The sequence below is a fragment of the Rousettus aegyptiacus genome, unplaced genomic scaffold (genome assembly GCF_014176215.1).
Source record: "Rousettus aegyptiacus isolate mRouAeg1 unplaced genomic scaffold, mRouAeg1.p scaffold_m13_p_1, whole genome shotgun sequence".
NCBI lineage: Eukaryota > Metazoa > Chordata > Mammalia > Chiroptera > Pteropodidae > Rousettus > Rousettus aegyptiacus.
Genome location: NW_023416284.1, coordinates 64828146 through 64841175, shown reverse-complemented (window position 1 = coordinate 64841175; position 13030 = coordinate 64828146). Strand labels below are relative to the sequence as shown.

Genomic DNA, 13030 nt, shown 5'->3' with positions numbered 1-13030 from the left:
GAACACGGTGATCCCTCAGGCAGCAGGGCCGTTCCGGGAACCGACCACAAGTTTTTTTCTCTCCCTTCTTTCTCAAGGAGCTGCAGATGTATATGGCAGCTCCTTTGTTTCTCCCAGTCTACCCTCCGTGCTTGCATGGTTCTGACCTTTGAAGCTCTGATGTGTAGATCTCTCAAACATGCTTGTGTACAGATTGGTTGTTAGTTGTTGAGTTTTAGAAGTTCAGCTCATTATTTCAAGAGGAGAGATCCAGGGAGATCCCTCACTCCACTATGCTCCTGACATAACTATCATCTTAGAAAACTCCCATCATTCCCGAAAATTTACTTGGCCCTTTGTAGCAACCCCACCCCACCCCCTGAAACCTCTTTTATGATTTTTATTGCCATAGACATATTTAGCCTGCTCTTTTTTATGTAATAGTTTTATGGTATGTAATTCATATACTATAAAATTCACTCATTTAAAATATACAATTTAGTGATTTTTCATATATTCAGGGTTGTACAACAATCAGCACAACCAATTTAGAATATTTTCATCACCCCTAAAAAAAACTGCACGTCTCTTAGCATTCACTGCCCATCCCTCCTTAATCCCTTCACTCCCGCGTCAGTCCTCAGCAACACCAAATCTGTTTTTTGTATTCTAGATCATGTAAATGGAAACAAAATATTTCCTTTTGTGATTGGCGTCTTTTACTTAGCCTTATGTTTTTAAAGTTCATCCATGTTGTAGCATGTATAAATATTTAATTTCTTTTCATGGCTGAATAATATCCCACTCTATGGATATACCAGGAGTTTTTTTATCCATTCAGTAGTTGATGGACATGAAGGTACTTTTCAGTTTTTGGTTATTATGAATAATGCTGCAATGAAACTTTGTTGTATAAGTTTTATATGGACATAGATTTTCATTTCTCTTTGATATATACATAAGAATGGAATTGCTGGTTCATATGGTAATTCTGTGTTTAACCACTTGAGGAATTGCCAGGCTGTTTTCTGAAGTAGTTTTTCCATTTTACATTGTCATCTGTAGTTTCTGTGGGTTTCTGTGTCTCTGTATCTTCACCTGCACTTATTATGATTGTGAAATGGTACCTCATTATGGTTTTGATTTGCATTTCACCAGTGACTAGTGATGTTGAACATCTTTTTGTATGCTTATTGCCATTTGTGTATCTTCTTTGGAGAAATGTCTGTTCTGATTTGCCCATTTTTTAGTTGGGTTGTCTTTTTATTATTGAGTTATAAGAGTTCTTCATACATTCTAGATACAAGTTTCATGGGTTGCAAATATTATTTCCCATTCTGTGGGGTTTCTTTTCATTTTCTTGATGGCATCCAGTGAGATACAAAACATTTTTAATTCTGATGAAGACCCATTTATATATCTTTTTATTTTGTAACATGTGGTTTTGGTGTCTTATTTAAGAAGGCTTTGCTTAACCCAAGGTCATGGGAATTTACTCCTATATTTTCTTTGCTAATATGTTTGTTCTTGAACTTCATATAAGTGGAATCATATAGTATGTACTCTTTGGCATCTGGCTTCTTTCACTCAACCAAAAGTTTATAAGATTCATCCATGTAAATATATGTATCAGCAGTTTGTTTCTTTTTATTGCTGAATAGTAGTATTGCAATGAATAACTATCACAATTTGATCATTTTCTGGATGTTTGATTTGTTTCTGGGCTTGGGCTCTTATAAATAAAACTTCATTTATTTTCTGGATATTTGAATTGCTTCTGGGTTTTGGCTATTATGAATAAAACTTCCATGACTTTGAACTACAAGTCTTTTTGTGGACATATGTTTTCATTTCTCTTGCCGGGTCATATGACATTGTATCTAGCTTTACAAAGAATTGCCAAACAGTTCTTCAGAGTGGTTGAACTATTATATACCCCTGACATCAATATATGAATTACAATTGCTCCCATCCTGAGCAACTCTTGGTATGGTCTATCTTTAGCATTGTAGCCATTCCATTGTGTCCATAGTGTGGTTTTAACTTACATTTCCTGGTGACTAAAGATGTTGAACACTCAACTGCTTATTGCACACTTGAATTATCTTATTTAGGAAATTGTCAGTTGAAATATCCTACTCATTTAAAAAACTGTGTTGTTTGCCTTTTAATTATTGACTGTAAGAGTTCTTCATGTATTCTGGATACCAATCTTTTGTCAGATATATATTTTGAGAATATTTTTTTGTCTGTGGCTTACCTTTACCTTTTTATTTTCTTAATGCTATCTTTCAAAGAACAGAGCATTTTAAGTTGAAGTCCAATTTATTTTTTAATCAGTTTTTTCTTTTGTGTTATTTACTTTTGTCTCATTAACAAATTTTGCGTACTACAAGGTTGTGAAGACATTTTCCTGTCTTCTTCAAGGACTTTTATAATTTTATATTCAGCCCTGTTGTCCATTTTGAGTCATTTTTGTATATTGTGTGAGTTAGGGCAGGAACAATATATTTTGTTTTTGGTGGTGGTTTTTACTTTTTTGCTACAGGGACAATATATTTAAAGAATGTGATGTCTTTACTTGGACTATTTCATTTGTAAATATTTCTCAGTTTTTTTATATTTGTATATGTTATTTCAATTTCCTTTAAAAGTGAATTGCTTAACCCTTTTCTCTAACTCACCCATAAAGTCACTGCTTACCCTGAAAGCTGCAATTTGGCAGTCTGACCTTTGTGAGTCTTTAAAAGCCTTTTGTTTAGGCAATTTTTCATCTATACTTTCATTGTATCTCAAACTTATGTTTAGCATAGGAAATATCATTATATTCTTTTTAGCTGCATGTCTCTTTATTCTCGTAGTAATACAGTTTAATTATTTGGCATATAACAAGCATTCAGTGAGTAATTAAGTAAAAGGAAGAACTTAGGTTCAGATTAATTTAGTAAAGTATGCTTATTCCATTTGGAATTAGAGGTTAGAATTATATGTAAAATTACATATGTACACTAATTTTCTATAAAATATTATGGATTTATTGAAATAATATCTTTGGGAAAAAGTACTTAAAAGTAAAACATCATCATTAATTATGCTTTGCTAATAAAGAATATTTATGGCAATACTTAACCCTTAATTTAGCTGCTTTATAAATTTTCCTGTAATATTTGGAACATTTTATTTAAATTATCGTTGCCATAAATATGCATTAAATTATCCCATGAATAAGAGTAATAGTTTTTCAGTTTATATTATTATATTAACTATGACATATCTGGGATTTGAAGGTTTTTTAATATGTGGGTTTTTATTTTATTTCAATTCAGTCAGTATTTAATGTACTTAGCAGTGAGCTAGATGCTTTTAGGGATATAAGAATGAGCAAAATATAATTCTAGCTCAAAAAGGGTTATTTCTTTCTGTAATCTGCTATATTTGTTTTCTTTATTAGTTTTTAATATGTCATAAATTAGTATTGGGAGCATTTTTTTTTTACCCTAAGCACATCACTTTCTGAAGGAGTTACTGGAAGTAAATAATAGCCATGTTAAATGCACAAATAGATATTTGAGGACCCTTATTTGAATGACATGTAACTTACATCTTTATAATGATAGTCACATTTTTAAGTCCTTCTTTATAGCCTGTGTGTATGTGAAAGAAATGATAGATTTCATGTAGTGATGAGTTGCAGAATGGATCTCTAAAGTGATCTTAACCCATCTTTCTATAGATAAGGAAGAGGCCTGAAACTGGATTGCATACTCAAAGGCCAGTAGGACCTTATGAGTGGAGAGGCCTCAGTTTAACAGAGCAAGCCCAGATAAATAACAGCTGTTAGCTGACATGAGTTTTTGAGATATAGTAGATATATGGAGATTGAATGGATAAAGCTCCTGTTCTGCTACACCCTGTTGTTCCTATGGCAGGAATGTGGGCCTGGTTTTGCCCTATCTTTTTGTTTTTCAAGAGAATCCAGAATTTTAAATAAATATAAATGTAAGTGAATATAAATGAATAAGTGAAATCTTCCAATTTTAATATTAGTAATTATTCAGCTTTTATATAAACTTTTTTTTTTTGTTTTGAGTAAATTAGTTATGTATGGGTAGAGCAAAATGAAAAAAGAGAAGGAATTTGGTTAATTTGTGTGGCTCTGCCTTACCTTTTTATCCCTGAACAGATTGTAAACATGATAGGATTAGTTCTATAGAATTTGTTGTAATTCTTCCAAGTACAGTTTTGTTTTCCTGAAACCCTCCTAACTGCTATTCTTACCAGATTTCTCTTAATTTGAATTTTTGGTAGAGATAAAGGGAAATTATGATGGAACTAAGAGCACTAAAATATTTAACGTAATTTACTATTTCAAATTTTGAAATCACTATGCTTAGATGCAGAACACACAGCAGTAATTTTAGATGCCAACCAAATATTATTGAAATTATGCATATTTTAAAACTATGGCTTAATTACTGTCATGAAGCTCTAAGTATCATCATTACTTCATCTAGTATCACTGTGAGATTAGATGTTGAGCAATTTTTAATTATGTTTTAGATTGTTAGAGACGGATAGTAAGTCTTTAAGATCTGTAAATGGGTCAAGAAGAAACAGTGGCTCCTCCCTTGTATCAAGTTCATCAGCCTCTAGCAACCTCAGCCACCTTGAAGAAGATTCTTGGATACTTTGGGGGAGAATTGTTAATGAATGGGAAGATGTGCGCAAAAAGAAGGAAAAGCAAGTTAAGGTATTCATATTTTTTGTTGAAGTTTTTCCTCTTATCCCAAAGGGCATCAGGCATGAATTAATAGAGAATTAAAAAACCTAATTCTAGTACTTTCCAAGTACTATAATAAAGAGGTCTCCTTTATATGTTTTGTTTGTGCTCATAGTTTTGATTTGTAGTATCAGTTATTATAGAGGTTTCCTAATTATAGAACTATGTAACTGAAAATTATTTTAGAAATTAAATTCTATCATTTTATAGATTCATAAATAAAATTGTGACATCCTATATCCTTGAATTGTCAGTATTTTACTTTTTTTTTGGCCTATAACACTTTGTATGATGATGGCTACTGTGCTGCCATTAACAGCTTTGCAGTATATGAAGTCCTTAGTACCTTTAAAGGCTAGCTACATCTCTGAGTGAGATGACAAGAATTTATCTTTAACATTGTAGCCCCCACTTTCCTAGAACAGGATATACCCAAGGGCCAAACCTTTGCTTTAGTTAAAAGGTTTCCTAATCTTATTATAAAAGTACCTTTGTGAATTATAAATTTGGTAAAGTCTTGCACTCCACTCCACCCCCCAATAAGTCTTCTTTGGCTTTCAAGGTAGGAAACTTAAATAATTCATTTAAAAATATTTACTTTTATTTTTATTTTTAGGAACTTGTTCGTAAAGGGATACCCCATCATTTTAGAGCAATAGTTTGGCAACTTTTATGCAGTGCACAAAGTATGCCAATTAAAGATCAGTATTCAGAACTCCTGAAAATGACTTCGCCTTGTGAAAAATTGATCCGAAGGGACATTGCTAGAACTTATCCTGAACACAATTTTTTTAAGGAAAAAGATAGCCTTGGACAGGAGGTTTTATTTAATGTAATGAAGGTAAGTTCTATTTATTCACTTTTTGAAATGAAATGAATGCTTAGAAAGTCGAAATTATACATTTTCCACAATGAATCAGATAACCTGTAAATCATTATGCATTGAGATAGCCTCTATGAAAATAAATAGTTCACCTTCTTTGAGTTTCCCAATCTGGAAGTAGATTTTTCACTTTGGGTGGTCAGCATTGTTAGGAGATCTTAGTCCTTGAAAGTGTGTACCATTGTCAATTTTTCTTCAATAGTTCCTTTCCTTTCGAGCTACCTCTGTGACATATTAATTTCTTGTTAAACCATTTCAATTTTGCAAATGCTTTACCTTAACCTACTCTGGTTTTATCTTTATCAGATATACATTTTAAATGAGTTTTAAGCTCCGTTACTTACCAAAGTACAAATTCCTTTATTTTCTTTTCCCTAGAAGCTGTCAATTTCTAATTGGGAAATTGTCAAAAGGATATTTTAAGTAATAAATCATTTGCTTCTTAAATATTTATAGGGCAAAATCTACAACAAGCAAGGAAGAGCTTTTCTAAAAGAGAAATGGTCTTTCATTTACTTGTTTTACTATTTTAGGTTTTTAGAGAAGGAAGGTATAATATATCATGTTAAAGAATTTTGAACAATATTTTTTACCTTTTAGGCATATTCTTTAGTGGATCGTGAGGTTGGTTACTGTCAAGGAAGTGCTTTTATAGTTGGATTGTTGCTCATGCAGGTAAGTTAGTACAAGTGTTAAATGTTCAATTAAGCTCTTCATTAAAGTTGGATTGGAGAATTTAAAAAGAATCTTTGTTCTTAATAAGTATAAGTGGATATTGGGTATTTTCCTCCAGGTGTAATTTAAATAGGAGTATTTAGTTTGCACTTTAAAAGATTAAAAGTGTTGCAAATAACATACAGTAACATCTTGCCACTGAAGGAAGTTTCAACTTCTTAGTGTCTACATTTGGATCATAATATTTACTCTAAAGCCTGTATCTACTTTTAAATCTTAACCATCTGTCTGTTTTTAATGAGTAATTATTTCCCAACCAAGGAGGACATGATTATCATATTGATATGAAATCTTACTTATGCTGTACAATGTCTTGGGAAATTTATATAAGAATTTTGGTTGTCGTGGAGCTGAGTGCTTGTTATAGGCTCTAAAATAGTGGTACTCAGTCATTTTTACTGTGCTAGGGATATAATACATATTTCTATTAGCAATTACTTATTTTGGAGTATGTTTGGTTGGGATGTTTTCAAAAGTCAGAGACAGGATAATCTTAGCTTTGAAGAGAAATGACATATAGTGTTATTTCTTCAGCCTTGTTGAAAAATGTTTTAAAGTCCATCATACTCTCTATTTAGTCTCAGATTAAAATATGGTCTGAAAAGAAACCTTGGATATATTCTGATTTGACTCATATAGGCTGGTTTTTGCATCTTAATATGCTGCGTTCTGTGAACTTGAGCTTCATTATTTAACTTCTCTCTCTGAGCCTTAATTAGATAATACTATCTGCTTTCAGATTCATTGTGAGGGTGATGTAAGATAATATATGTAAAAGCCAAGCATGATGTTTGGCAATACAGTAGACATGCAATAAAAGTTTAGTGACTTGCCCAAGATCACATGTTATGGTAGATAAAAGCAGAGGAGGAACTCCTTGTAGAGAATCAGAAGTTGTTTCCTGATACTTTGCTTCAATTTTCTAACAGTTCTACCTGAGTTTTAAAGCTCGGGAATATAACACTTCTTTTCTGAGACACTGGTTTATGATAAAAAATAAATTTTTTACCTTTTTTTAGTTACATAAGAACTGCTCCCAGTTGTTTTTGCAGGACATTTGTCCATTTCTAGGTGACATTAGGTTATACATCGAAGGAAAATAAAATTAGATATGTTGATAGCTCTTTTGCAGAATTGTGGTTTTCCTAATTTGTAATTGATTAGTATCAGTAGGCCTTTTACTATTGAACTCAAACATCCCTAGTATTAATCCAGTGATTTTTATCATAATTCTATTCCTTTTACTTTCATATTAGCTCCAAAATAAACTTTCATTACTCATTTCTATTGAGCATCTACAGAGCAGTTTTTTCCTACTTGAGATATGAATCTTAAAACAGCTGAGGTAGCTCTTTAGGTAGCCTCAGGGGCTATCACACTTTTTCCTCTGAGCGTGCAGGCAATGCTGGTAGTGATACTTTCATCCAGTGACTGATTTACTTAATGTTGTCAGTGGCAGCTAATATATTACCATAATAATAATCATTTAATACCCCAGAGTCACAAGCTAGAAAGTATGGTACAACCAGATTCAAAAGCTCCTCTCTTTGTTTCTTAAATTCTCCTACCTCTTTGCTATATTGCCTACCACAACTAGTTTAGAACGTTTTTGGAAATTAGCTTTAATTAGTACATGTTGTGTTCAAATAGTTAAAAGTGCTGGATGTATATGTTTTGCATATATCTTAGTATTCCTATAAATTTGGTAGATATTGTCCCCAGTAGACCTTTGCAAAATACATGAATTTTTTAATAAGTCAGTGTCACAGAGAAAATATGTAGCAGTCCCAGTACTCTAAGATTTAATGGTTCAGATTTCTTTCTGAAAGGAATGACCATAAAACAACTGAATGATTGTTCTTATTTATATTTTACTTGGTGTATACTTTTTCACTTTGTGACCATTGTTTCAATTTTATTGAGAAGGACCCAGTGATAATATTTTTTGTATTTGGTCACTTCATCTTATTTTTTAAAATATCACCATTTTTTAAACCTCCCCCAGTTCATCAATGCTATTGTAGAGAAGAGAGGAATGAAACATTTTTTGATATGTTCAGAAGAGAAGAAATTCTTTTAACAGAAAAGGGAGATTAATTCATTCTCACCATGACTGACTGAAGTGAGGGATTGGGGGAAAAGTGGAAAGGGGATGGTAATGGTAGGATATGGGGCTGGAGAAGTGGTTAGGGGTTACATCATGTAGAACCTTGTAAAGATTTTGGCTTTTTTGAGGATATGGGAAGCCACTAGCATGACTTTTTGTTTTGAGCAGTGGAGTGAAATGATCTAAATCATGATTTGAAAGGATCACTCTTGCAGCTCCATGCTGTATGGAGAATAGACTGTTGGAAGGAAGTACAAGGGAAGCAGCAGAGTGACCAGTGAGGGAGCTCTTGTAATTATCCAGACGATGTGCTACTCTCTTGATGTTATTTGGACTAAGTATTATGATGAGAAATGATTGATTCTTGAAATACTTTTAATATAGAGCCAACAGGATTTACTAGTAGATTGGATATAGAGTAAAAGAGGAAGAAGTTAGTGATAACTCATAAGATTTTTGAGAAGTTGGAGGCAAGGAATGGCAGAGTAGGAAATTAATTAGTGTGATTTGAGATGTGGTTGGACATCAAAATGGAGATGTTCAGTGGCCAGTTGGAAATATGAGATAGGAATTGGGGAAAAGTTCCAGGCTGATAGATGGAAGAGGGAGACTAGAAGCTGTAAAAATGGGTACGGATGCAGGTAGGGTGGTAGATTTGGTAGTGTGAGAATAGGAAAATTCTCTTTTAATTGCTTACATTAAAAAAAAAATTGATACTCAGCCATAAGAAGAGATGAAATATTGCCATTTGCAACAACGTGGATGGACCTCAAGATAATCATGCTAAGTGAAATAAGCCAGACAGAAAAAGTTGAAAATCACATGATGCCACTTATATGTGGAATATAAACTTAGAAGCAACAAATGAACAGGACAAACAGAGACTCATGAATATGGACTATAGACTAGTGGTTACCAGAAGGTAGGAGGTAGGAGGTAAGGGGTGGGGGTGGAGGTAGGAGGTGGATGGGGTAAAGGGGTCAAATATGTGGTGACAGAAAGAAATCTAACTATGGGAGGTGAACACACAGTGTAAATAGATAATATGCCTTACTGTTAAAGTGTACAGCTGAAACTTATTGGATTTCATTAACCAATGTCACTATAAAAATAAATAAATTAAAAAAAAATTGAATTAACAAACAAGGTCATTAGCTTAGAGATGAGTGGGGAGGTAGTGTTGGAAGCTTGAGGACAGAGAAGAAAGTTTAAAATGGTCTAGAATGAGAGTGATTGAATTAGGGAAATAAAGTATACCAGACAGTATTTAGGATCCACTGAGATTAGTGGTCCTGAATTCAGAGTGGGGCCAGCCAACGTGGTTACTTTTTTTTGTTTCGTTTTATTTTATTTTTACCCAGCCACTTCCTGCTGCCTAAATGTCGTTCTAGTTATCCAAGGGTGGAATTTTGCGGTTGGAATTATAACTGAGAGACAGAAAGACAAAGTAATTGTGGATTTAAGTGAGTGAATACGTGTAACAGCCGCGTAAGCACAGGAGAGAGTTGGAAACAGAAAAGTTAGTGTTGTATAAATGAACGATAGGTCTACAAGGTCAGATCATTATAAATACTTTATGTGTATTAATCTTCATTGCATCCCTGTAAAGTACTTTTATTTTACCCATTTGATAGATGATGAAACTGAGCATCAGAAAGGTTAAATAGTTTGCTGAAGTTCACATAGCTGTTAAGCATTTGAACCTTAGGTGGTGTGGCTCTAGAGCCTGAACTCATAACTGCTTGCTAGGGTCATTGGAGCAAAGGGAGTCAAAGAGGTGGCAGTCTAGGGAATTAATCTACATGAAAGTGAATGGGGTTCGTGGGGGTGAACCCCAGAGGTTTGTAGATGCTGCAAAAAAGAGGAATTAATGGTGTGGAAGTGGCGATGAGATTCAAGGAGGACTCAGACTTTTACCTCTCTACCCCCTAGCTTCTTCCAGTGCTGTGGGAGGGAAAACAGCTACCTTAGAGGAGAGCCAGATATCAGAGGAAGAAGATGAAGGAACCTTTAATAAAGAGATTGAGAATATAGTTAGGATCTTTTTTGATGGCAAATTATGAGTTCCCGAAAGTGCCATGGAAAAGGTTTTGGGAAGGTTGGAAGTGGGATTAGATTAGAGGAGCAATGAGAGTTCTGGGATATTGGGCTGTAGGACTTGATAGGATTAATAAGGACAGTTTCCAAGGCAGAATTGTGGCTGTGTGTGTTGGGAGGAAGGAAAGAAGTACAGGTTTTGCCAAGAGTAACTCTTGACTCCTGTCATGGTTATGTCAAGGCCAGGAAAAATGTATTGTTATTAGAAGCAGTCTTTAGTAAGAAGAATGCCTAGAGATCCTTTGAGGTTTTCTCTTTTGATTGGTATAATGTGAGTGAATGAGCATTAGAAAATTTTATTGTTTTGAGAAAGATGACTTAATAATTTAGATAGTTATTTGCTTAAATATGAATATCTATAGCTCTTTACAGAGCTTTTACATTCATTATCTTATTTGATATAATTTTCTGAGTTACACATAAAATGTGAAATTGGTACCTTTAAATCCCAATTGTGGATTCTTTGGAAAACTTATTTTACAAGTTCTTTTAACCCTTACACTGTACCATTTCTGCTCAGAACCTTCAAAAAGCTTCCCATTTCACTTCAGGTAAAAGTTCAAGTCCTTACAGTGGCTCCAAAGCCCTATGTGCTTTGGTTCCCTCTTATTTCTCCTCCATAACCTAACCACCACTTGCGACATTACTCCTAATTTAGTCCCCTATTTGCTGTTCCTTGAGCATCCCAATCTTGATTCCATTTCAAGTCCTTTGTATTATTCTCCTAGGACTGTTTCCTCAGTTTCACCCTTTACTTTCTTCAGTATTCTGTTCAAATGTTACCTTAGTAAGGTACTTTACCTGACCTACCTATATAAATAGCGTATCTCCCAACATTCCCTTTTACCCTACTTTGTTTTATTTCCATAGCACTCATCACCACGTGATGTATATTAATTGATTTATTCTATCTATCTCCCCCTACTAGGAAATTCTGGCTCTAAATGAATATTTGTTAGTTAAATTGATGAATTAGGCAAGTAAGGCAGTATCAGAGATTGTTAGAGTAGTCTGAGTTCTCAATCTCTGTGATAGACATGGGAGATTAGAACCTACTGATTTCTAGTCTGTTGCTCTTAACATTGTATCACATGGCCACCCAGAACAGTGGTTATAGTTGGATGGGTACTTAGTTTAAATATACTTTAGTTATTTTCTATATCAGAGAACATTAACCTGTGTTGCTTTTTCCCCTAATGTAGATGCCAGAAGAAGAAGCTTTCTGTGTATTTGTTAAATTAATGCAAGATTATAGACTTCGTGAACTTTTTAAACCAAGTATGGCAGAATTGGGCCTCTGTATGTACCAGTTTGAATGCATGATTCAGGTAAAAATGTAGTGTTAACAAAAAGGCATATTGCCTTTATATTTTTTATTGTCTCGGTTTTAGTGACAGCTAAGCAAATTTAATGTTAAAGGCATTAAAGCAGTTGGGAAAATTATCACATGATAATTTTTATTTATTGGTTGGCTAACATACAACTTATACCTACTTTTCATTTAGGCACTGTCTGCAGATATCTACACTATCAGTCTGGAATTTGATGGCAGTTTTTATATTCAAACCTGAAGCGTATATGCCAAATATGTCATAACCCTATTGCCTGAATGCATGAGTTTCCTCATTATGCTCTATTGTATCCTGTTATCGTTACGTAGATTATTCTCTTACAGGAGCACATGGCATTAGGACACTGACATCAGTTCATTTCCTTTGAGACTGTCTCTTCTGTCTCTTTCAATCCTCTTTCCTGTCTTTCCCTTTTTAATCTCACATTTTGCCTGCCTGTAATCTTTTAAAAAAATGTTTCCATCCTTTTATGTTGCTGGTTTAAGACTCAGAGTCTAGTGATTGCTCAAGGGTGAAGAGAAAAGGAAAGGAATCAAAATTAAGTGAAACACACCTTCTGGATTTGATTTACATATTTTATGTATAAGTAAGTTTATTGTCCTGTAAAATAATGGTATAAATATTCTCATTTACTTAAATATCAGTTAGATAAGCAGAATTTAAGAATATAGGTTAATGTTTCAGCTGACACCAGAGCCATTTTTACAAATCTCCTTTTTCTTGGCAGCCTTACCCACAGGAATTTTTAAATACTCTGTGTTTTCTATGTATGGTGGGAGAAAGGGGATATGCAAAATTTTCTTATATCTTAAAGAAAAAGACAAAGTAAATGTTAAGATGATTCTTAAATTTTTTTTCTGAAATAATAAACTTGTTTTTATCAACCTTTAAATTTTCTTGGTTTATTTTCAGTTAGTGTCATTTATGTTTTGAATTACTAGAGTTGCTAAATCATGTATTTGGATGAAAAGGTAGGAAGGTAAGGATATACTTATCCTTGGTGTTTCCCTTGGTAAGGATACACCTATCAATGATAGATAGCACTTGAAAGTATTTCAACATAGCATTTCTTTTCTTTGTAAAAAATTTTTTGAAAT

General features: G+C 33.5%; 1 protein-coding gene across 6 annotated transcripts in view; it reads left to right on the top strand.

Moving 5' to 3' along the window:
* EVI5 (ecotropic viral integration site 5) overlaps positions 1-13030 on the top strand; it is a 197672-nt gene that overhangs the window by 73780 nt on the left and 110862 nt on the right. For all 6 annotated transcript variants that reach the window (XM_036236430.1, XM_036236426.1, XM_036236431.1 and 3 more), the window contains 4 exons: positions 4540-4729; positions 5376-5600; positions 6243-6317; positions 11784-11909. In XM_036236430.1, coding sequence (XP_036092323.1) covers positions 4540-4729; positions 5376-5600; positions 6243-6317; positions 11784-11909 — 616 coding nt within the window. The remainder of the gene's footprint in view (positions 1-4539; positions 4730-5375; positions 5601-6242; positions 6318-11783; positions 11910-13030) is intronic.